This window comes from Symsagittifera roscoffensis, chromosome 9, assembly GCF_963678635.1.
Source record: "Symsagittifera roscoffensis chromosome 9, txSymRosc1.1, whole genome shotgun sequence".
NCBI classification, from domain to species: Eukaryota; Metazoa; Xenacoelomorpha; order Acoela; family Convolutidae; genus Symsagittifera; species Symsagittifera roscoffensis.
Window position 1 is genome coordinate 6,507,827 of NC_087070.1, and position 24,348 is coordinate 6,532,174.

The following is a 24,348-nucleotide window of genomic DNA, read 5'->3' on the forward strand; positions in this document are numbered from 1 at the left end:
TCATCAAAATTGTTTAAATGTGTGCCTTTCTGTTATAATCACGATCTGTAGAATTGGAAGTTTCATAGCATCTTCTCGCTTCATTTGTGGTTATTGTTTGGGATGGACTAAGCGTCCGTGGCTGAGTGGTTATTGTGTGAGACTCATAATTTCCAAGTCGCAGTAAGTTCGAGTCACAGACGGTGCCGAAATTTTACTAATTCGAGTCTTATCTTTACTTTTTAAAGCTTTTTTTAGAACTCTAGAGCTCCTTTTTGTCGTGTTCTCGCTAGTGTTTGCAAAGCGCAGCTTCGCCTCTATGTTAAGCATTTCCGATTTGTCTTGTTAAGTTTTCTTTTTTTTTTCTAAAAATTTTGGATTCGTTTTTTATCAGCTTACTCGACTCATTGCGTCGTTCGGCGGCAAAAAGCTCCCTATTCTTTAGTTTGGAGAGCATAAAATTTTGATTATCAAAATATTTGATAGCTTGAAGTATTTTATGACAACAAAAATCTTGAAGTATTCATTGCGTCGTTCGTCGGCTAATAAAATACCCTATTCGTGTGTTTGGAGGGCAATAAGTTTTGAGTATCAAAAATTCTGATAGCTTGAAAATATTATATGACAACAAGTGTTGTGGTGGCCAATTGGCGTGTACCGGCTTAAATTAGAAAACAATAGTTTTGTTTCTATGGAAACTCAACATTAGCAATTGTCTGAATTCGATTGTTTTCCTCGATAATTTACATATACAAATCGAGGCAAAGTATGAAAATGATGGTAACCTTTGTCGAAGTCAAAACAAACATTTAGACTTTCGCAATCGTCGTTTATACTGTCAGCTAGCCTGCGTGCCTTATTATGCTTGTGTTCTATTACAAGTGGGGGCAAAGCTCCGCTGCGCCTCTGTGAAGAAAATGTATCACCAATAACTTAGTTCATCAGGTTTTTTCTTAATAATGAACGAAATTAAGTGACAATAAGCAAAGTGAAGACACTTATATCTAGTGGACTTTTTTTTTTGTTCAAAATCCTAAAAGTTGGGATAAAGATATACTCCTCACTCATTAATTTGACTTTTTGCAGTTTGACATTAAATTTTTTCATCAAGTTTGAATTCACTTCCGATATAAAATGTATTGCAACCTGATACGAGACTTTTTATGCATAAAAAATCTGTTCAAAGGACTCATCTCTGGTCAGCTTTCTAGAAATATTACAACAACTTGAAAATACAGCCCATTTTGAGAGTATTAGCGTTTTAACTATCCGACCTATTCTAAATTTGATGTTTATCTTCGATGTATTCATACCAACTCAATTTCTTAATTTTTTTGTTCCTTCTGGATTTGTTTATTGGCTCAAAATCTCTCGCCTTCTATTTTATTGGGGTATTGGACGCATATTGCAGCGTTTGATGACCGAATAACGTTTTTGTATATGAGTTTCAATGAGGAGGAGGTCCTTCTAAGTTTTTCAACCATTTTTTAAGTCAGCAAAAAGGTTGTATGCTCAGGTATTTTTTAGATTTACTGACAGTTGTCATGTCACTTTTCCTTGTCTTGGCGTGGTTTTTTTCAAAACTAGCTTTGTTCATTTTAATAGAGCGAGCAAGTTTTTTCAACCATTATTATATTTTTTCGACCTGACGCTTTTCTTGTATTGTAGTGTAAATAGCTTAGCCTCTGTGTTCACATTCATTTGCTGAAAGAAAAGCAAAATACGCTGTTCCAAAACTGAATATAAATGGCGTGAAAGAGCCGAGTGAGTAAATTACTCATTGAGCTAAACTTTCTTTCAGAACTCACCAGCCGAGTGAGTAAATTACAGATTGAGCCAAATTTCGTTAGTTGGGTTAATTATAAAACAAATTTCGAGATGAAAATTTTTTGAGATGAGAACAATTATAATTTTGCGCCGACCATTGAAAAATTGGGAAGAACTTATATATGGGTGAGGTTTTTTCTCTGCATGTTTTCGACGCAAAATCAAGAGCGACAAATTATCATCAGAATGGGTTCAGTGATATATCATACTGAAACCCTTTTAGTCGTGATTCGAACGGCCTTAAAAAAAAATTCTACTTGTCGAGAAAAATGGGTTCAGATTTAGGTCTAATTTCGAGCTAATAGTGTGAGCGTGCAAGCTTACAAAAGCGTACTTATGCTTAATTTAAACCGTGAAAGTTTGGTTATTTTCCAGTAAATTTATTTATTGGAGTTTGTTAGCGTCGTTTTGGGAATCGAAGCCTCAAAATTTCAAAAAATAAAGTACAAAAAAAAATTTAAATTAATAACTTTTTCCGTTTTTTTTGTTTTTATGGTAATTTTCTGAAAAACACTGATTTCCAATTGACCTGTTCTACTATGACTGTCGTATATGCCTAAGATTAAATTTTTCGTTCAGATCTTTTAACCACACGACGCAGAAGAAAAACGACTTTAATTTGAAAATATTTTTTTTGTATTCAATTTAAAACCATGGTCGAGAAATTCTGTGCTACCTGCACAGTTTCCGTTTATCTTAAATTTTTTGTTTATCATGGAATTTTTTCAGTTTCTATGGATTTCAATTTTAAGCTTTATTTTTTTCGCTTCCTGTCCATTTCCAATTCCAATTTTTATGTTGGATTTTTTCGGTTTCCGTCATTAGCTACCCTTGCGATAAGCAAAGGTGTTGCAACCAAGTACTACTTCTGAAAAAAAAGAATTTTTCCGTTCCTTTTTCAACAACAAAAAAATCGATTCTGTTTTATATTCAATTGTTTTGTGGCTTAAAATCTTTTTCTATTAAGTGTTGTTAAAATTTTGACTCAATAATTCTTGATTCAATAACTTCTAGTAAGCTGCCGTCCTATTTCTCATTATGTCTCAAAACTGTAAATAAAACTCGACTAAAAAAATCAATTTTTCATAATAATTTCTCAGTAAGTTTTTCAATAATGCCAATTTGAAGCTGCATTTAAGTTCCGCAATCAGTATTCCTTTAATGAGTTTGAAACGAGAGAAGCGTATGAAAATTTTGAGTGCTGTTTTGGATGGTATATCATTTTTTCCGTCTCGGCTTTCTGCATTGCAAATGGTGCGGTTCGAGCTTCGCATCTGCGTCTTTTTTGTTGTTCCGCTTCTTTCGGAAAAGGAAAACGAAAAAGGTTCAGGACACAAAAAAGAGTTTCACTAAATCAGATACCACGAAAAAAAAAATAAAACGCTTGTAGTAACTTTATTGTGGATTCTATTAGGAAAAATTGATGGACTATTAGGTTATAATAAAACTACAAAATATGTTTTAAATGAAGCTCCGTTTTTTTGGATCTATATGACTGTAAGACTGAATTATTGGCAAAAACTACGATTGATTATATAGAGTGATTCAGAGATTCACATTTATCAGAGGTTCATATTTTATTTAGATTTTAGCTATAAGAAAAACAATTCCTTGTTAGACATCAGTCGCCATTCTGGAAAAATTACCACCTATTTTGATTGTTTTTCGCAACATTAACAGGAACCTTCTGTGCTATTTGCTCAATTTCTTGCTCAATTATTTACATTAACCGCGTCCAGACAATTCGGTCAAAGACAATTCAGCCAATTTGAAATTCAGTCAATTCAGCCAAAATAGTGACCGCCGCAGTCGCTCCAACGTGTTGCCAGCTTGCCAAGAGAGGGTAGGACTCTATACGAAATTTAGAGCCAGTTATCGCCGCGAAGCGGCGTCACGCGCGTAGCGCGCCCACTAACGACCCCAAACCGAGAAATAGCTCCAATTCCGATTTCTTTTCTTTCTATCTAGCATTTTGTAAAACTGGCTGAAATGTCTCAGTTTGAATTGTCTGAATTTCAAATTGGCTGAATTGTCTGTGTCCGAATTGTCTGTGCGCCATATTAACACCAATTGTTGCAATTGTTTCAAAGCTAGCTACATTCATCATGCCGCAGATTTTCCAGTTTTGAGACAACACAAATTTATGATGCAGAACTTGATTCTAAAACTAAATCTTTTTGAAAATCTTAATTTTGTGAAATTTGCAATACAAAACTTCATTAGTGGATAAATGTGTAGCCAAAACACTATGACTTCAAGTGCTTAGCGCATTTTTGATCATCGGCTTTAGAAATTAGCTAAATAAATTATTCGAAAAATTGTTTTGCAGACAAAAAGATGTGAACACAAATTGCCATAAAAAATTATCAAGAAATTGATTTTGCAGCTGGTTTCAAACAATGTCTTAATGAGTTTAATTTTTGATTGAAATGTAATTGCCCCAAATTTTTTGTTTTGCAGACAAAATGATGTGAACACAAATTGCCATAAAAAATTATCAGGAAATTGATTTTGCAGCTGGTTTCAAACAATGTCTTAATGAGATTAATTTTTGATTGAAATGTAAATAGCCAAATAAAATTTTTCGAAAATTGTTTTGCAGACAAAATGATGTGAACAAAAATTGCCAAAAAAATTATCAAGAAATTGATTTTGTAGCTGGTTTCAAACAATGTCTTAATGAGTTTAATTTTTGATTGAAATGTAATTAGCCAAATAAAGTTTTTCGAAAAATTGTTTTGCAGACAAAATGATGTGCACAAAAATTGCCATAAAAAATTATCAAGAAATTAATTTTGTAGCTGAATTCAAACAATGTCTTAATGAGTTTAATTTTTGATTGAAATGTAATTGCCATTGAAATAAAATTGAAATAAAATTGTTTTTCCCGCCGTATCTGTTAGTTTTTGCTACATTTTCAAAATTGAGCCTGGTTTATGGCAATGGCACAGATGGAAGTTTCTAGTAGCCGAAGCTTTTTGTTTTATTAGTGAAATAATTCGTCTTTAACCAGAACAGACTTTAAAATTTTATGAGCATTTAGCTTATATCAACCCTCTGAAAAAAATTAGACAGTAAATTCTATTCATATGGTTCCTTACATAACAACAGTATTAACGATTTGGAAAGATATCACTTTAATGACGAGCCACTAGCAGCCTTGAAAAACACAAATTGTATCATTCAGAATCTGATTTGAAATCTATAATTTACTCCTGTCTTCGAAACCGTAATTTCTTCAATTCATTAGTTCAAAACGAAGAAAAAATGAATTGATCATTATCACTGCAACGACGAACTTTTAGCAGCTTTGAAAGATCAGGACAAAACAGTTTTGAAGACAAAAATATGCAAAACAAGAATATCTTGTTGCTATTCAGAATTACGATTCGCAAACAAAAACTAGAAGAATACTGTTATTTGTGCGTGGTGTGAGGAAACGCGTAAAAAGGTAGTAGATTAGGCTTAACCGACAGCATTTTTCTTCAAAAATGAAAAAAATGGGCAAAAAGGGAAACAAAAAAATTAAGTACTTTTGATTTAGTTTTACCGCTGAGGAACCGCTACATCTAGCTTCTAAAATTACTTTTCTTTAAAGCAGAACCATGGTTTTTTTTCTTTAAAGACAAAACTTCAAAAAACGACTGTTACTTCATTGCGTCATTTTCTCGAAATGAAAATAAATATCAAAAGTTTCAAACCAGAGTTTCTCCACACCGGGACAATTTTTTAAAATGTCGTTCGAATTACGACTGGAAAGACTTTATTATTATATATCACTCAACACATTCCAAAGATTATTTGTGGTACCCGATTTTTCGTGGAAAACAAAAACATAGCCAACAAACCATTGGAAAAGCGTCAATGAACAGAAAGAAACAGAAATAAAATGTTGACTGATTTCACATTTCGAAAATCAAAATTAAATTTTAAGTTTCTGACATTTCAAGAACAGTTTATGATTGAATTATATTGATAAAATTTACCCAATTTCAGATAACTGGATCAATAGGTATTTTATTTATTCCGAGGGAATATCTGAAAAAAAGCACGACTTTTGAAACAAGAAGTCGATTAATTTTTTTGTGAACTTCAATTTTTTCTGTTCAATAGTGGATTTTAACTTCGCTTTGACAAAGGAACTGAATTCAACTTGAAAAGGAATCAAAAATCAAACTGCGAAAAAGAAAACAAATTAAACGTGATTAAATTTTGTTGCTTTTTTCTTTTTTTTTCTTGAACAATAGAAACAGTAAGCATCACCTATACCAGAGTCTTCATTTTGTTCATCCAACAACACACCCAAAACACAAATTTTTCCTCTCCCATTTCCAATGGTCAAAACAATTAGTAAGTTTTCATAAACGCTTTTTTTCAATTGCACTCCTCAAAATCCCAACTCTTTTCAAATAGAGAGAGGCTTGTAGCCGATTTTTTTGTCTTGCAAAAATATTTTGGCATGCTTAAACTTCAAGTGGCTCAAAAATAGCGCAAAATTTTTTTTGATTTTTTTTTATTTTAGCCACTGCACAATGTCGGGAAGAACTGATGCCAAGAATGGCTTATATTTGTCAAAAAATTTTACGGCTTCAAATCTTTCAGCCAGGATTTTTTATCAAAAAAACAAGGGTATTTTGTTACAGAAAATGTAGTTCGTATTACTGTTTTTCAGTTAGATTTTCACTTAGCGCGTGGTAAATATTTTTTCCAGATCTGTTTTGCTGATTTTTTCTCTGTCTAGACTTTCTTTTATGCCTATTTGGAGCTTTATTTCAGTCTTTCCCGCAAATCAAGAAAACAGCACAAAATTTGATCAAAACTTGAATTGAAAAGATGATTTTGGTCTTTACAATTGTTGTTTTCGAGTTTTCAAAAGTGCTAATATTCTGTGCTTCTTCCACAGCAATTGTTTCCTTTTGAATTTTTTGTTTTTTTATTTTTGCCAAATTAGGGAGATTTTTAAGGAAAAATTTTTGAAATGTATTAATTTTTAATGATAGTAAAATTTGAAATTTGGAGCATTCTTTTCTGAAATCCCATCAGAATAAAAACAATTAACAAATGAACCAAGCGAATTTAAGGAACAGACAAGGCACAGCTCAATTCCGAGCAATTTGTTTTATCCAAAAAGAGCACCTTAAATTTTTTAATCCAATAAATACCCCCTCTTTCAAGCTTATTGCCGTTGTATAAATTCATCGAAGCAGCTTTCAGTTCTGTTCTTCTGGGAGAGTTTCAATTACAACCATTTCCGGTGTTTTTCTAGTTTTTTCATTTTCTGGAGCAGAAATTGAGCGCAGCTCGAAACTCTGACTCTTGTTGTCGGGTGTTTTGAATCTAGTTTGTTTTGCTCTTCCATTTTTACTCGGAGGCGGCGTTGTTTCATCATCGCAATTCAGCTTAGCACGAAACCTTTTCATCGGAATTGCGCCGTGTAGATCTAAATGGTGAAAAACTGAACTTTCTCTTGAAACTAAAATAATTATTCAACATAAACTACGGTTCTTTTGGAGCGCTCGAGATTTAAAAACAGCTGGACTGTTTTAGGAGTCGTTTTTGTTTGCGTCAATAGATCAAAGTCTATAAAACAGATCCAGAAATGAGTTTGAAAAACTATGAGTTAACCATATCAGGTTCAAATCATCAGGTCTCTTTGCAGAGTTTAACAGTTCTTATGTCTGTTTTAGTCTTCGTTCAATTAATTTTCCAAAATTGAACGAAGGCTAGAACAGACATAAGAGTTGTTAAACTATGCAAAGAGCCCTGATGATTTGAACTTGATGTTTAGCTCAATTTTAAGCAAATTTAAGCAACTTGAGCAAAAAACTAATGCAAAATTTGTTACCCGACATTGCGCTGCATCTTGTGAGCGTGGGTTTGTTCGCTTCAGTATTGCGCGCATCGCTCATACTTCTGGAATAAGAAAGAAAAGACTGTTCTTATCAGGACAAAGAGCTGATTGTTCCGACTGCTTGTACCTTGTCTCGGATAATTTTTGTTCAAAAAATTGATCATACACCTTTAAAATTTCAAATTTAGTTTTTTTTTGTTTTCCACCAACTCAAGTCAACATCAACTATTAAGAAATATAATTTTAATCTGAATTAAAGGTTAAAATGACCAAATAGCCTCGTTGAAGCAAATAATTATGTAACCTTCCAGCAATTAGTTGAAATAATAAAGGCAGTTGTGTAACGAGGGGGATATGCTTTTTCCTTACATCACATATTTGTTTCATATTTTCAGACAAGACTCCTAGTTCTAGATCCATTTACACATAAGTTCGTTGCGATAAAACTGTACTTTTCTCTTCAGGAACGAATTTGTAGAACATTTTTTTATTTTAGGGTCGACCGAATTGATTTTTCCGAGCTCTCCTAAGCAGTAAAAAGACCCTGTTTTGGCCAAATGTTCTGCGCCGCAGGCAAAATTTTGAAAGAAGCCAAAAAAGGCGTTTTTAGGAAATTTTTGGACATTTTTGACCAAAAAATCGCGTTGTTTCGGCGTTGTTAGTAGAAAGGGCTGACCCTTTGGGTCGGCAGGGGGTCCAATCCCTAAGGAGCGGCGTCCGCCCCCATCCCCCCATGCCCTTAATCCGCCCAATTTTCTTTCGTTATCGACCAACCTGTTTTGTTTAGTCATTATCTCAGGCGTGTCGCCATAACCTTCAACCGAGCAATCCTTTTCGTCAGTCGTGGACTGTCGTGATTTTGTGCGCGATGCATTCTTAGCCGACTGTGGTCTCTGCTTTCTCCAGTTGTAAACAGAGTCAGCCCTTCTTCGTCTCAAGTAGACCTCGGCTACTAGATCATTCAACTGATCATCTTCGTCGTCTGAGTTGTCGCCCCTTATTGTCATCCCGCGGAGCAGTTGAATCTGGCGCCGAGACTAAAAAAACTCGGCTATTTGTTCTTTTATACGGCCCGAATCAGGTTTTTTTGTGCTTTGACAATTGAATCATAATGCTCACACCCAGTTTGATAAGAATCAGTTTTAGATTTTCATTAAGAATATTGCTTTAAAATCATGCATCAAAAATCATTTATTTCTGGTTTTTCATTTAAAAGTTCAATTCAAAAAAAATTTTTGAATTTCAGCCGATAAAACATGAAAAAAACTCAACATATTTCGAAGGGTCATATTTTACAGTCGGGGTTTAATAATCATGTGCATTCTAACGTGATTATTTTTTTCAACTCGGAGCATCTCTGCGACTTCGGCAACGCCTTCAGTGCCTTCTTTCATTGCGTCTGAAAATAAACAAAACAATAACAGAAAATACTTAATTACTTCTTTGATTTATTTTAAATTAAACATTGCTGATGCTTTTTCTGCCATTGTCGCCTGTAATTTTGCAAAATAGTTATTCCAATTTTTGATTGACAATAAATTTTGTCGAAGGTACGACAAAAAAACGTGATAAAAACAACGGCAAACCTAATTTATTGTTTTAATAACGATGCAAAATTGGGGTATATTTTCCACTCACGACTCGGACTTGAATCGTTATTCGATTTTCTGGACGCCAATGAGTTCGTGTTTGATCCATTCGAAGCCTTCCGACGCATGTTCTTCAATCGGGTAACCATCGCAACCAGCTCATAGGCCGAAGTGATTGAGTCGGCGGGCGAGCAGGCCGACGATTGAGAAGACGACAGATTATACGGGGAGGGGTTGCTGGGCGAGGGACCGAAGTCGCGGCTGTTGTTGGGCGGAGTCACGACTGAAGGGGTCATTTGAGGTTGGGGATCTCTTTCCGATGATGGGGTATTTTTGTTTCCTGCAATGTCGACGTCCATTTCTTGTGTGCCGACGGGAATGGAAAGTTGACTCGAGTCATTTCTAATCAAAGTTCGTTTTTATTATAGAATTGTTTCTTCGTTCAACACTCTGTGGGTAATGATTCACTGAATGGTATGAATCCTCGAGTGCTCAATGGTGGGGGAGATACTTTCGCTTGCTCAACCAGTAGTCCCAGCATCTATTAATTTGGACGCCCTTTTCTAAAGCGTCCGACTCCAAATTCTTATTGCACCCAATTACGGTATTGACTCTTAACTACAGTTTTCAGATTACCATTTCTAGTTAACTAAAGACCCGACGAAAAAGTGTCAAATCTAATCAAAAGTTTCCATAAAAAATTAATGGAAGGAACTATGGATTAGGGTGTGCTTAGTATCTTGGTCAAGATTTCGTGTTTCTAAGATCTAGCAATTTGAACGACGAAACTTCATTACCAGATTGTCAAAAATCAATTATATTAGCACTGAATTATCACTTTGAGTTCGCCTTTCTAAGGAAAACTACCGGTATTTAAAAGAATATTGCTTAACTGTTTAGCTGATCTCACTATGTGAAATGAATGCATTATATACGCAGTGGATTTAATATACCAACGATACAACATGAACCATTATGCGTTCAGCATTATGCGTTCAGCTTTGCATTAGCATAGCATTTGAATTAAAATTTCAATTAGCCGACAGATGTTTGGCCTATAATCAAATACTGGATATTTTCTGTTGTATCCTGAATGTTATATTTTCTAACTATTCTTCAATGTTATCCAAATTGAAAAGGAAGATAAATTATGGATTTCAATTTGTTTGAAGACAATATTGATTGTAATGTCCTATTGCCCCCCCCCCCCATTTTGTAATAAAAAACATCGAACAAAAATGGTACGGATCCAGCACGGCTTAAACGCCTTTTTTCCAGACCCTGGCTTATTTTGGTTAATTTTTTTGTTCGAAATTTCGCTTTATAGCTCCATATGCAGCTCAAAACTCATTTCGAAAACATTAACTTCAAACCTTTGGGAGGAAACGGATCCTCCTGGTTCGGCATTTTTCTCTTCGTCTAATTGGAATCTGACCACAGCCTGATGCTGCAAACATTCCTGCGCATTATCTTCCTTTTCGGCCTTGAGATTAACAATTCGAATCTCAGACTGTCGTGGTATTTTTGCCTCGTCCGAATAGAAATCCGACTTCGGTCCTGCCGCTTCTCCGAAGTCCAGAGCCGAGTTGTTCCGCCGAGATGCCAAAGTTGAGGAGAGTCGTTTGCGACGACATGCCTGGATGTGAGCGCGGTGTTCCCTGGAAAACAACCAAAAGTCAACCTTAGAACTGCAAAGGGTCCAGGATAAACAGACACCTCTGTTGAGCGAATCAGAAGATAAAGGGAGGGTGGGGGGATTTGTGGAGGCTGTCAACTTAAGTTAATATTAACCAGGGGCGGATTTGGGGGGGGGGGGGGGGGGGGCCCTCAGGGATTCGACCCCCTGCCGACCCAAATGGTCCCCTTTGGTACTTTTTAAGAAACAAATTTTTGGCCGACCGACCCTAAAATTTTTCTAAAGGCGCCTTTGGCGCCAATATATACTAATTTTGAGTGAGGAGCGCGCGCCGAAAAAACGCGATTTTTTGATCAAAGTTTTGCCTGTTTTGGCCTGTTTTTCAAAAATTTTGCCTGCGGCGCAAAAAATTCTGCCAAAAAAAGGTCTTTTTAGTGCTTTGGGAGAGCTCGGAAAATTAATTTGGTCGACCTAAAAAAAAAAAAGTCGACAAAATTTTCGAAAATCCGCCCCCCCCTCGAAAAAATCCTAGATCCGCCCCTGATATTAACTCTGGTGCGGATCTAGGATTTTCTCGAGGGGGGCGGATTTTCAAAAAATGTGGGAAATTTGGTCGACCTCTTTTTTAGGTCGACCAAAATGATTTTACGAGCTCTCCTAAAGCACTAAAAAGACCCTGTTTTTGCCAACATTTCTGCGCCGTAGTCAAAACTTTGAAAAATAGGCCACAAATAGCGTTTTCAGGCACTTTTTGGAAAATTATTATATCCCCCTCCCCCTCAAAATTATTAAGTATTAGCGACGAAAGTGCTTTTAAAAAAATTTAGGGTTGGTTGGTCTAAAAATGATGTCATGAAATAATCCAAAGGGACCCTTTGGTTGGTGAGGAGGTCGAATCCCTGAGGGGCCACCCCTCTAAATCCGCCCCTGCCCAAAACAATCAAATTGTTGGTTTTTTACTTACTCCGCTCTATTTCCAAATTTTGCAACTTCGTAGTATTCAATGCATAAATTCATAGAGCAAAACACTGATCGCACTGATTTGTGTTGTTAATGTAAATGCGTTCGTTTTAATTTTTAGCCGATTTCGAGCAAGGTCGAATTTTGGGTATTTTTTCTTTATGGCTATTTTCTATGTTTTTTCTGGTCTGGGTGAAATCGGCAGGTTATTTTATCAAACTTGATTAATTTTCAAAATAGTTAAGATTTTTGGCCAATTCGGCTTATTTATTGTAAACAAGACATTGTAAACAAGACACTTTGAAATGGTGAAGAAAATTGATTAGCTAATTCTAGCCAATCAAATTGAAGCAACCGTTAGCTAACTGGAACATAGACTTTTTTCGAGTCAACAAATTGTTTAACAAAATCACTAAAATCACTAGACTTCATTCACGTGCACACGTGCAAATTTAAGTTCTGCTGGTCTGCTGTTACTGCTGACAGTTCTTTTAAGAAGTTTCTTCTTAAGTTTCCGAAGACAAAAAATTCCATTTCAATAACAATTTGGACTATCGTTAGTCTGATTATGTTCTGTCGGCTTATTTGCCGCATCACGGGGTTTTCTTTTTTACAAAATATTAACAGACAAACATATGATAGCTTTGCTTACATCAAAATTGAACTTTTTGTAGCTTTTCAGGCACACATAGTTTTTGAGAAAATTACTACGTGGTAAAGGTCCTGTGTTCGAACCAGGCCAGAACTTTTTTTTCAAAAGGAAAAAATTTTCTTTTAATAGATTGTCAAATTGTTGTGTGTCTGATATTGTTTGGTCGGTTTAGTTGCCTTGATATGGTTTTTTGCTGTGCTGTAAGTGATTTTTCTTGTAACTGAAAGAGTTTTGATTTGTTACTGTTACGCTTTTTCGCCTTAATTTTTTTTGCTAATGTTTTGTTGAGTAAGTGAACTATTCAAGTGTTGCTTCAAAGGGAAAGTAGATTTGTACGCTTCTGTGTCGTTTCAGAGGGGAAGGGGCGTAAAACTTGAGATTTTCGGAACTTTCAAAAGTTTGTCAATTGAAAACAATGTTGCTCAACGGGAGTCTTACTAACTTTTGCCGGCTTACTTGCTAATCAATTGTTGTGTCTGAATACTTAATAAACGCCAGTTATTGTGTTTTTGAATTGGACATCGTTCCAGACAAATTTCTGAAAACTTTGTGATTTTGAAATTTTTGAAATGTTGAAATTGTTTTTCGACTTAATGGCTTTTGTTTGTGTGGTATCGCAAGTTGTGCGAAGCTCCACTTCGCCTCTGCGTAGAATTCAAAATTGTAACTGCCGTCACTCTGGGTCGGTGGGAGAGGTGCGAAGATTTTTTTCACAGTTATTGGCTGCACTCTTTTAGTAATCAAATCGTTTAGTAATAGACTTAGTGCATTAAAAGTTTTTGTTCCGACCATTGAAAATGGGGAGGAACTTTGTATTTGGGTGTGTTTTAGTTTTTTTTCATGCAAAATCACGTAGACAAAAAAATGATTGGACTGGCTTGAGTAATATATCATATTAAAGCCCTTTTAGTCGGGATTCGGACGACATTAAAAATTTGTGATTTTTGCCTAACTTCGAGCTAATAAGGTGACTGACCGTCTATGCTTACAACAACTCAATTAAGCTTAATTTCAGCCGTGGAAACATATTTTTAATCAAGTAAAAGTAGTTTCTGGTGTTTTTTAGAGCAATTTTGGGAATCTAAAACTTAAAAATTCTAAAAAAAAATTTGCAAAGAAAATTGAAAGAAATTCGAAATTTATAAAAAAAATTTTTTCGTTTTTCTCGTCGTTTTCCAATTGACCTATTTTACTATGACTCTCAAACAAGCCTAAATTTTTTATTATTCAGCTTTTTTATCACAACATGCAAAAAAAACGACACCAATTTGTAAAAAAAAAATTTATTGTATTTTTGAGACTGTTCGGAACATTCTGTTGTACTTGCACAGTAACCGGCTATTCTTGTTAATATTGTATTTGTGTTCGCAAATTTATTTATTAATATTGCTGACAAATTCCCAGCCCGATTAATTTGTTTTCAGATGCAAACCAAGTCGTAGTGCCAGAGATCTATCTGCATAGATAATCTATTTCGATAAAAGAAAGTCTGAAAAAAACCTACTATCAATCAGAAATCTATACCGCTGCTTGACTAGTTTAGTCATCAGTCTATACAGATTGGTTGATGGAATCTACTTAACAATCCCCCCCCCCCCAACCTTCAAGAAAGGGGGGATTGTTAAGTAGAATACTTACAGCGGATTTTCGACCAATCAGAATGCAGCAAAGTTCGAATTTACATACAAAGCTCTAGTGCGAATTTACTGTTTTTATTCGCAGGGGTGGAGATTCTTTAGTAAATACAAAAGGGGGAAGGGGGCGATTGAGATTGTTAAGTAGATCCGGTTGGGGTTGTGTTGTTATACAATGATGCTCACTTGATCATGATGTCCGAGTAGAGACTCATGAGTCGATCGTCCACCCCCTCCGGCTCACTCTGCAGACACGGTCTCACATACTCCCTGTCCACCCTTTCCCACATTTCCCTACATCTGTGCTCCCCCACCCCCACCCCCACACCCACTCCCCCCACCAGCCCCACTGAAGTCACGTGATTAGCCACTGAGGAGCCCCCCTTGTGACCTCCGAGTATCACTTCCTCCACTCCACTCATCACGTGGTCCAGCAGCTGCAACATATAAATATAGTCACATTTTCGGGGAAAAAAGAAGATTTTCACAGACTCAAACGAAGTTTCCAACCAAGTTTTCAAGTTTTCAACACAAACTATCTTCGAATTTGTTGTAGCTGGTTGTAGCTTCTAGTTCGGCTAAATTGGTTTTCTGAAGTTGCCTAATCACTAAGAAAATTTGGCGTAATATTTCAGAACCACATGCAAATTTTTCAGAAGCGTACCAAAATTCACGTTTTTCGCACTGTTAGAAATATTTCAACCAAAAAAAAAAACACTTTTGTAAGTAGCTTTCAAAAGACTGCACACGGGACAAAGTTTTTAATAAAAACTTTAAGCGTTTTTTGTCCGACGAGATTTCTGGAAACCAAAAAAGTCCTAAATTTACACTGAATACAGGGTAGATGATTGTTAGAAAATTTCCCCAAAGTTAGAAAGTTTCCCCGAAATATATTCAGTCTCTGGCAGTCATAAAATAAAATTTCCAGACAGCCACTTCCAGAAAGAGGTCATTAAACCATCTTCAAGTGGTCGATGAAGATGAGTTGATGGCTTACGTTTGATTTGATGGCTTACGTTTGAGTTGATGGCTTCATTCATCGTGGGCTCCTTTTTTTCTTTCATCTTTATCTTCAGAGCACGTACTAGTGGCTTCATGCTGATACCCTAAAAACACTGTGAAGATTATTTTTTTCGTTCTTTTCTTGTCTCTCTGAGACGTAAATTAAATGATTCTTAGCAAAACTAAGTCTATATTGTAACTAAGTTTGATAAGGTTCAACAATTATGATTTTAAAAGCCACTAAATCTGCTTTCAAATCTTGCTTATAAACTTGAGTTTTCTGAATTGATTTTAAAAAATTTTTGAATAATTTGAGAACAAGAAACCAAGGAGCCAAACTTTATGCTCAAAGTTTCTTGATGCTACTTGTTCAAATAAGGTTATATATATACAATACAAACATTAAACAATACCTCTCGGGTGATATAATATAACTGTGGTGGGCCAACAAATCGAAGGGCCTACAAACGAAAATAATATTACCATGCCAACAAGCCGAAAATTAATATTGCTATGCAACATAACAACAGATTGTCATTGTTGTTATGCAATTGTTACGTAAGCTTGATTTAATGTACGTGATTCTGATGTAATTTCGGCTTGAAATTATGACGGTGTGTAGAAATGGCGGTCTGTTTAACATCCGCCATTATAACTTTGTCAAAAATTCCTTGTTGAAAAGTTGAAACTTGCCTGGATAAAAAAACATCACGTCGAAAATTGGAAAAAAAATGCTAAATGCTAAATGTAGCAGAAGTAATTACAAGCAAAACTCAACGCAATTCAAAAGTTTTGCGAAAGTTCGGAGTGATTTGATTATTATGAAAAGAACTGAAAACTGAAACCGATATCAAACCATTTCCAAACAGAATCATGTACCTGGTTCCATCTCAAAGGAAAAACTTCCTAGAATAACTTAGCTTGAATGATTAGAATGATTATTAATTTTGTTTAAATTGAAAAAATAACTTATTGAGCTCATTTTTAAGCTGGGTATCTTATAATCTAAGTGAAGTTTTTGATGATTTTTTCTACTTTAAACATATATTGTGGAAAACCCACAGTGGCCAAATTGAATTACTAAATGCCCAATTTTTTATGTTATTTTGCGAGAAAATGCGGTTCAAATATATTTCTGAAGAAAATTGATGGAAAACATATATTAAAAAAAGCTAACTGCACGCAAACTTTGTACTTGAAACTGGAAATAAAACTTGGGGAGCATCTTTTGGGAAAATATTTTTTGAACTTCATATTTTTTTATCCAATCACTCAGAAAGTAATAGTTTTTTTCCAGTAACGGATTGGGGGGGGGGGGGGTGGGGTACGTTCCTTTTTTTCAGGGATTCGAGCCCCTGCCTACCCAAAGGGTCCCCCTTTTTACTATTTTGAGATATCCTTTTTTGGCCGATACAGCGCCAATTTATACTAATTTTTAGGGGGGAGCGAAATTTTCCAAAAAGTGGATAAAAACGCATTTTTTGTGCAATTTTTTGCATAGATTTGCCTGCGGCGCGGAAAATTTTGTCAAAATAGGGTCTTTATAGTGATTAGTGAGAGCTCAGAAAATCAATTTGGTTGACCTAAAAAAAGTCGACAAAATTTTCATTTTTTTTAAAATCCGCCCACAGGAGAAATTCCTAGATCCATGCCTGTATATATTAGTGATAGCATGAACCTTACAAAACATTACCTACGGTATCATTATCAAACTCATTTTCAGAAAAAAAAACATTTTCAGAAGCTGTAATTTTACCTAATTAGCTTTTTCTTATCTGATCTGAACTGCCAATTTCAGAATCACTCCCTATTCACAATTACTTTTCGATTAAAGTGACAAAAGTTCTGTTTTTGTGATTTTTGGAAGGCCCTGACAACAATTTTCCTTTTCATTAACTGGCAGTTCTCAAAATCAGCAATTTTACGCTCCCAAGGCGTTTTGTTTTTTCAACAATTTTGAGGCCAAGAAAAGAATAACTAAAGTCACCGGTACATACAGGTAGGTGCTCTTAGATTTTTATTTTCTATTCCGTTCGGAACATAACAAAATATCAAAGCATAGCCAAAAAAAAGTGTAGAAGAACAAAGAAACCGAAAAAATGATTCAAAAACCTTGAACTTCTTTCAATTTTCAAAAGTCGATAGGAAAAATATATCAATCTGAAACTCCTTGAATTTCAAATAATCTTTATGATTGTCTCTTTTTTCGTAAACTATTTCCATTAAGAGATAATTTTCTCCAGCTTCGACTTCAGAAAACTAAAATCATTTTTTGTAAATTGTTTATTTTTACAGTTCGATTATTGAGCTTGACTTCTTTCAACAATTGACAAACAAAAGTTGAGCGTGAACACATTTGAAAATTGATCACTGAAAAACTACAAAAAAATTCATCAAGGCCTGTATAAGTGAAAATTACGAATATGTTTCAAATGGAATCATTCATAAATGGCAAAGTTAAAAAATCTAAATGGCATAAGTTTCCTGCAACAATCGTATTGAAAATAATTTTGACAAAAACCGTCTTGTGAGCAAGGTACAAAAAATAATAAAGGCTAAAATTCGTAACAAGCAACAATTCGAAACAGGCGACAGTTCGTAACAGTAGAATAAAAGGGGAATACGTGCCGCGTGTGAGCGCAGCGGAGCGAAGCAAAGCGAAGCAGAGCAAGTGTATTCTACTTGCCAATGCTTGGTTACGATTTGTCGCTTGTTATGAGTTGTCGCTCGTTACGCATTTTTGCCTTTTACGAATTGTCGCCCACCGTAATAAACTTGTTCATTCAATTGTTGATTGATATTTTTTTTAAAAATAGGCTAGCTTTTATTAATCAGTTTCATGTGATCAGTTTTTTCAGCCAGCAAAGTTGCCACTCATTATTTGTTTAGAAGCAAAAAATACCCATCCATGTTCACATGCGTTTGATCCTAATTAAAGGAGAAATATTTACTGATAGAAAGTGTTCGAAATTTAATAAAAACTTGAAAATTATGCCGTTTGGAAAAGATTTATTTTCTATACCTTTTGAGAAAACTTATTGAGCCATTTAGAAAAATGTTCTTATGCCATTCAATTTTTTTTTATACCATTTGGGATTTTTTATGCCATCTGGGAAGTTACCTAAATCACTTTTATCTTTCACATTTAAAAAATCAATTCAATTTTGTACCGCCATAAAGCTGACCTGTACAAACACAGTGAAGAATATGATGCAGAGCGTGGCAGTCATCATCGTGTTCTTCTCAGGCACTGTGTGGGGGTCCAACAACTTCACGAGGGAGAAACAAACTGCCCCTCTAAGACCCCCGTAGCCCTGGAACAATTACCCATTTACCTGCATATTATGGATACACCTGAAAACCGAGCTTTAGCTTCTGTGGGGATATCCCAGGCAGTTGTAAATTTTACTTAAGTGCTATTTTGTTTATAGGCAGAGAAAAATACATTTACCTATACAGATAGAAGAAAGAGAGTCAGACAGCCATCGGATTAAAACATGGATGTATTGTTTTTAAACATAACCAAAAAAAAAACTGATTTTTTTAAACTTTCTTCGAAAAATACCAAAAGATTCCATTAAAAGAAAAACTGGGATCAAAATACAACAGCCGTTAATTTTGCAATAAGAGTCATGCTTGGTTTTAGTATATAAGGGAATATCGCATGTAAATGTTCAGAATTGGGGCTATTCTCATTTATTCCGCCCAAAATAACTTCACAGAGCATCAGCTTAATAATTGATTCAAACTAGTTGACAAACGTAGTTGTTTTCAGCAAAATAATTTAGAGCATTTTATTTTCTCCTCTCATAATTTGGCGTTTACGAATTTGGCCGGAATAAGTAAGAAAAACAATCGGGGTTTGAGTTATTATTTTTATCCAGGCATCAATTTGCGCCAGGTTTCCCAATATTTTATCCCATACCATGATGAACTGCTCCTGGCGACTAATTTTGCGCACTCTTCCCATGTTCAGCAGGTAGCTGAACAATACCACGACTGAAACAAACAACAATTCCATCACATGTTGATACTATTTGATTGAACAACAATTCCATCACATGTTGATACTATTTGATTGAACAACAATTCCATCACCTGTTGATACTATTTGATTGAACAACAATTCCATCACATGTTGATACTATTTGATTGAAGAACGTTAGCTCATTTTAACGGCTTAATACATCCATCAAGCAAGGTTTTTCTCTAAAACTACTCCTGAAATTTTATATTCTCTATGCCAAGCCGGTTAATTCATGTGGTTTTTTAGCATATGGCTGTTCGTCGAAAAATGATTTCCAAAAATTTTGTTTTATTAAAGCAAAAACTAATATTAAGAGCTATATGTTTTAGAAAAAATTCGAAACCGGGCCAATTTTTTATGATTACAAATTGAAACGGTCTGCAAAGATTGTCTTGATCTTTTAAATAAAAACTATTGATCAATTGCCAATAAAATATCCCCTGAATTTTCAAACGAAAAACAATTTTCACAAAGGAGATGCGTGAGAGCTCGCAAATCAAAAGTTCTTAATTTACAACTAGTAAAAACAATTTGGATGCTTAGGTTGTTCAACTAGAAGATAGCAATTTGTTCCCACTTTTTATCTTAAAAAAACTGCTACCTGATATGTAATAAATAAAGATGATAAATTATTAAATACAGGCATAAATTTAAGAACTGTTCCGATTTACAAGAAATTTTGCATAAATTTTAGTATCTTGACCTTCGTGTTTTTTCTTTTTCCAGGGGCCGCCTTGATAAAACTCAGGGCTCGTGCGCAATCCTTGTGAGTTAAAGACTGTATTGTATCTTTCTCTCACTGAATAGTTTAAACTCAATTGGTAAATCGAAACTCAACAAAAAGAAGCCAATAAAAAAATGATGACAAAAGCAAGAAGATAATTGCAAAGAAATGTTCAGGTACAAGTTTGGATAAAACTTTAGTTTCAATGTATTATACAATATAACTCAAAATAGATCTTGTTAACTGTTGCCCCCTTGCTAGGGTGAGGGGTTTTTTCGTTACGAGGTAAAAGAGTCGTATATGCTTGACCGTTGAATTACTTCCTTAGAAGGGTGGTTATTCGTTTCTAGGTACCATTATGATTAATAATTAACAAGAAGCATCAACTTTAACAATATTAACCTAAAAATATAAATCATCATAGTTCAAAACTTACTGAAGAATCGTGCAAGTAGGCAGAGAAGGAGAGAAGAGAGGACGAAGGAGAGGTTGACCTTTTGTGACCCGGTCACCAGACTGGAAATGAACTCGGTCAACTCCATGCCCAGAAACAAAAAGATCACACAGTCACACGTCGAGCTGAAAGGTTAAAATAAAAATTAAGATGAGAATACCAAAAAACTTCCCAGTGTTTCGATCATGGAAAATGCTGCCAAGATCAAAAAAATGTCGGATTATTCATAAAACAAGGCTATGTTGCCAAAATTTAGCATGATCTTGACAAGCTAACAATGTTATTTTTTCAGATCTTGGCAAGATATTCATGTCATATTTGCTCTCGAAAAAATCTATTTGCCGAAGTTTGGGATCCACAATCTTTTCAAGATATTCATTGCCAGGGTTGACGTAAGCTTTTTATCACATTTCCTACAAAATCGCACGTACTTTAAGTTGAGGAGTGCTCATGAGCTGAAGAGCGATGATGAGCAGTCTTTTCAGACAGGAAATTCTTATGACTAGCATTTCTCCATTATTGAAAACTCAAAACAAATTTTGAGTTGCACTTTGAAATTTTGCGTTTTGCCCGAAATCACAATAATAAGAATTTTTTCATACAAGAAAGGGAAACAATCACACAGATAAAGTGCATAAATTTCACAGAGAGTTAGCTACGATAAACGTAATATTTTGAATATGGTTTTAAAATTTGTAACTTGAAGAAATCAGTGCTTGGCAGTAGTGGCCTGTTTTTGTAGATTTATCTCAACATATAAAAAGTGAAATTTTTTTCCGGCAATATGAAAAAACTTCGTTGTGAATTTTGGATATATTAGGTGAAACAAAATCAACCTGAACTGTTTTATAGACCACGAAATAAAATTTTGCATTTTCCGTAAACTTCTTGTTCGAGCACAGAAATGAATTTCTCATTAAAAAAAACGAAAAAATGTTTGCCCCAATTTTGGAGTTTTTATCATGAAAAAATGCGTATCTTTCAATTTTATTACATAAAATTGTATCATATGAAATTTGCCATGCAAGTAATCAAATAATTTTTCTGGTGATCAGAAGGTTTCAAACCGTCGATATCAAGAAAATATATTTTAAGTCTTTGAACATTTTTTTGAAATTTGTATAACAATTCTATGATAAACATGTTTTACACACTCAATATATGAAAAATAGGAGAAGAAGTTTTTGGTAGCAAGTTCAACTCGTATGTACCGTGGATCATAGGAACATTGATGAGTTTATGACAAATTTTTTTACAATCTTATCAAAATATCCACGTTCTTGAAAATTTTGTTTTCCCTTATTACACGGCCCAACCTTGATGCGTTTTCTGTTCTAGAAACATATTTTTTTGTGTACATTTAGCTACTCGCTACCAATCAAAACCAAAAAGAAAGCTTTCAAGAGCTTCAATTCTCAGCGACTTTTTTGCGCCTTGTGTTGTCCGGTTCAGATTTCTAAGAACTTTTTATGCGATAGTTTCTCTTCTTAAAAATTAGCTTATTTGCTATTTTCAGCGTTTTTATTACCAAAAGTTGGAGAAATTTAAATTAAAAAAGCAATTTTTGGAAGCTGCTAAATAAGTTCAACAGTTTTGTTGGACTGATTACAAAAAATGTTTTAAAAATTCTTACATCAAAACATGAAGATCGAAACGACCTTTTGTACTCAGCTAATAACGCGTCCTGAAGTCTCCGCGTATTAGATCTCAACCCTTTAACCAAGTCTAAAGAACAAAACTTTCTGCAAAGGAGCAATGTTGAAATTTAGTTTGGCAAACATGAACCAAATAAACACGGCATGCTTGCCTCTTTTTAGTAACTACAACATGATTATTCTTAAAAACACTATACACCGGTTCAGATAATTTTAAAATGTATTATATGCACTTTTGGACTACTTTTTAAAACATTTCATTCACTAAAAAACACGTACATATTATTAATGTTTTAAGAAGATCTGTACACCTCTAAATTAATATAGCCAGCAGGTACTTAAAAAAGTGTAAAAGAAATGATCACTTCTAAAATTCTTAAAAAAAGTTGAAGCTCTTTGATTTTGAGAAAAATTTATGAGTGGCATTTCTGGATAAAAATTACGAATTAAGATCTTTTTCTAGTGGTTTTTATGTTATGGGAGGAAAACAAAATCCAGAAAACAAAAAAAAATATAATTAAAAAATGATTTTGAGAAAAGGGTTCAAAGGAGGGTTTAAATAGGTGTACATTCAATAAAATTCTACCAAAAGAACGATTCAATTTTTCGAAATTTCGTACGCTGAAAATATCAAGGTTTTTAGCCGCGAAATGTTCATCTGCTTCAAAAAAAAGCAAAGTTACGAATATGATTGAAAAAACAACCGCATAGGAGTTCAATGGATATTTGGAGTTTTTTTGTTATCTTTTTATAGTGGCTCTCTTTAACACTCTTATGAGACTTGTAGCTCGAGTGTGTGGGAAGAAACTTGTAGCTCGAGTGTGTGATATTTGTGTTTTAGTTTTTATAATCAGAAACAAAAAATGCGTCTGATAAGTTCATTTAACCGGTATTTGAGCTGCACTGAAATTCAAAAAACAAATTCTAGGACATAGTCAGGAAAATCGTCAGCCTGTTTTTCCATAGTCAGAGCGGTTAGAATTTGAGAAAAATTCAATGCCAAGTAGAAAGACACTTTTCAGAACTGATTTATCAACGAAACAAAACATTTTTTGAAACATTATGTTAGGTCACGCAGTTTTTCTTCAACTCTGCTCCGCGTCTTAGGACTTAAGATCTTTCCAAGCGCAAAAGCTTTGAGCTAGGTAACAGCTCAAAACACTGGAAGAATGCTGCTACTTTTAGGACAATTGTTTTTCGGCATACCATAATCGTTCCATAAGTAACCCATAAGTAGCGGCATCCCATAGATATAACTGGTAAAAACAACTATCAATGCATTGCTGTATATTTCGTCCGCACAAGCTGGATAATAATAGTGAATCAAAGGCAATAACCAAAAAAATTTTTGCCTTCCATAATTTTCTATAAGAAAACTATGAAGCGAAAGCAAATATTGATTATTGGGCGACGAAATAACACACTTTGATTCACAAAAACTACAAAGCTCGTGTGGGTTGTAGTCACAGCTATGAAAATTGGGACACGCTTCCACTACTTGTCGATGTCATAAGGTGAGCTAGACATGGCACTATATTAGCTCTATCTAAAAACTCATCATCTACTTTATCATCATCTAATTTAGTTTTCGCCAAAATATACAAAATCTTGTAATCAAGAATTAGATAGAAATATTAGGAAATATCCAATCTGATGCTTGTGAGTTAAACTGAGCATAATTGAAAACTTCAAAAAAAAAGTGGCAAATAGTAACTCGGCGTCGCCGGCTAGATTTAAACGCATCTTCTCAACAAAATTGTTTCAGTTGAAGCGTTATCTAACAATGTACCACAATTTGCAAAAAATTGAAAACAACTATTTAAAACTGATTAAACCCAGCCTCTAGAAAAGAGACAATTTTCATAGCAATATTAGAGTGAATTTAATTTCACAAGTAGTTCATATAAATTTTTTTAAAAATGTAGAAAACCCTGCTGATTAACCAATATAACTGATAGCGACTTGATTTAATTTAAGCCAACGATCATTTTTTTTGAAAAAAGGCAATTTTTGTGGTTCAAGTGGCAGTAAATGCTTCGCCCACATTGTTTGAGAGACAAAAAAAATTCAATTTTGGGTGAAAAATTGAAAGATTGAGATTAATTTTTTTGATTAACTTAAAAATTGCCTCAACAAAAATTGAAGATGTCAATTTTTAAATTTTTTTCTATCTTAGTCTGAAAAACGGAAAATTGTGGACCAATTTTTGTCGACATAGCAACTTAGTTCTTTTGGAATCCAATCACGACTAATATGATGTCGCAAACTCCTTGATGTACTTGTGACTCAAATATGGCTCATACATCTTCTTGATTTACTTGAAAAAGGAGCAAACCCATAGTCCTTCCGTATAATATT

At 34.4% G+C, this 24,348-nt stretch overlaps 4 protein-coding genes across 4 annotated transcripts in view; 1 reads left to right on the top strand and 3 right to left on the bottom strand.

The window, feature by feature from the left end:
- Positions 1–24,348, top strand: part of LOC134853964 (AH receptor-interacting protein-like) — a 567,995-nt gene that overhangs the window by 399,555 nt on the left and 144,092 nt on the right. The gene's annotated exons all lie outside the window — the stretch shown is intronic.
- LOC134853965 (probable caffeoyl-CoA O-methyltransferase 2) overlaps positions 1–24,348 on the bottom strand; it is a 166,687-nt gene that overhangs the window by 90,962 nt on the left and 51,377 nt on the right. The gene's annotated exons all lie outside the window — the stretch shown is intronic.
- LOC134854527 (uncharacterized) lies at positions 6,831–14,421 on the bottom strand. Its single transcript, XM_063870825.1, has 7 exons — positions 14,315–14,421; positions 10,620–10,904; positions 9,296–9,648; positions 8,986–9,056; positions 8,432–8,694; positions 7,652–7,719; positions 6,831–7,246 (listed from the first exon to the last, which is right to left on the bottom strand). Exons 1-7 carry the CDS (start codon positions 14,416–14,418, stop codon positions 7,017–7,019), a joined length of 1,374 nt encoding a protein of 457 aa, XP_063726895.1. The 5' UTR covers positions 14,419–14,421; the 3' UTR covers positions 6,831–7,016.
- LOC134854690 (sodium/hydrogen exchanger 1-like) overlaps positions 14,423–24,348 on the bottom strand; it is a 40,060-nt gene continuing 30,134 nt past the window's right edge. Inside the window, exons 11-16 of the mRNA XM_063871045.1 lie at positions 20,318–20,460; positions 19,056–19,129; positions 18,316–18,444; positions 15,145–15,234; positions 14,461–14,565; positions 14,423–14,428 (exon numbers count right to left, since the gene is read on the bottom strand). Coding sequence (XP_063727115.1) covers positions 14,423–14,428; positions 14,461–14,565; positions 15,145–15,234; positions 18,316–18,444; positions 19,056–19,129; positions 20,318–20,460 — 547 coding nt within the window. The remainder of the gene's footprint in view (positions 14,429–14,460; positions 14,566–15,144; positions 15,235–18,315; positions 18,445–19,055; positions 19,130–20,317; positions 20,461–24,348) is intronic.

Excerpts from the sequence above, each read along its gene's own strand:
- LOC134854527 (XM_063870825.1), bottom strand. The coding sequence starts at position 14,418 with ATGTGGGAAAGGGTGGACAGGGAGTATGTGAGACCGTGTCTGCAGAGT. Across the intron at positions 9,649-10,619 it reads GGATCCGTTTCCTCCCAAAG|AAATGACTCGAGTCAACTTT; the intron begins GTTTGAAGTTAA and ends AACTTTGATTAG. Across the intron at positions 9,057-9,295 it reads TAACGATTCAAGTCCGAGTC|ACGCAATGAAAGAAGGCACT; the intron begins GTGAGTGGAAAA and ends GTTTATTTTCAG.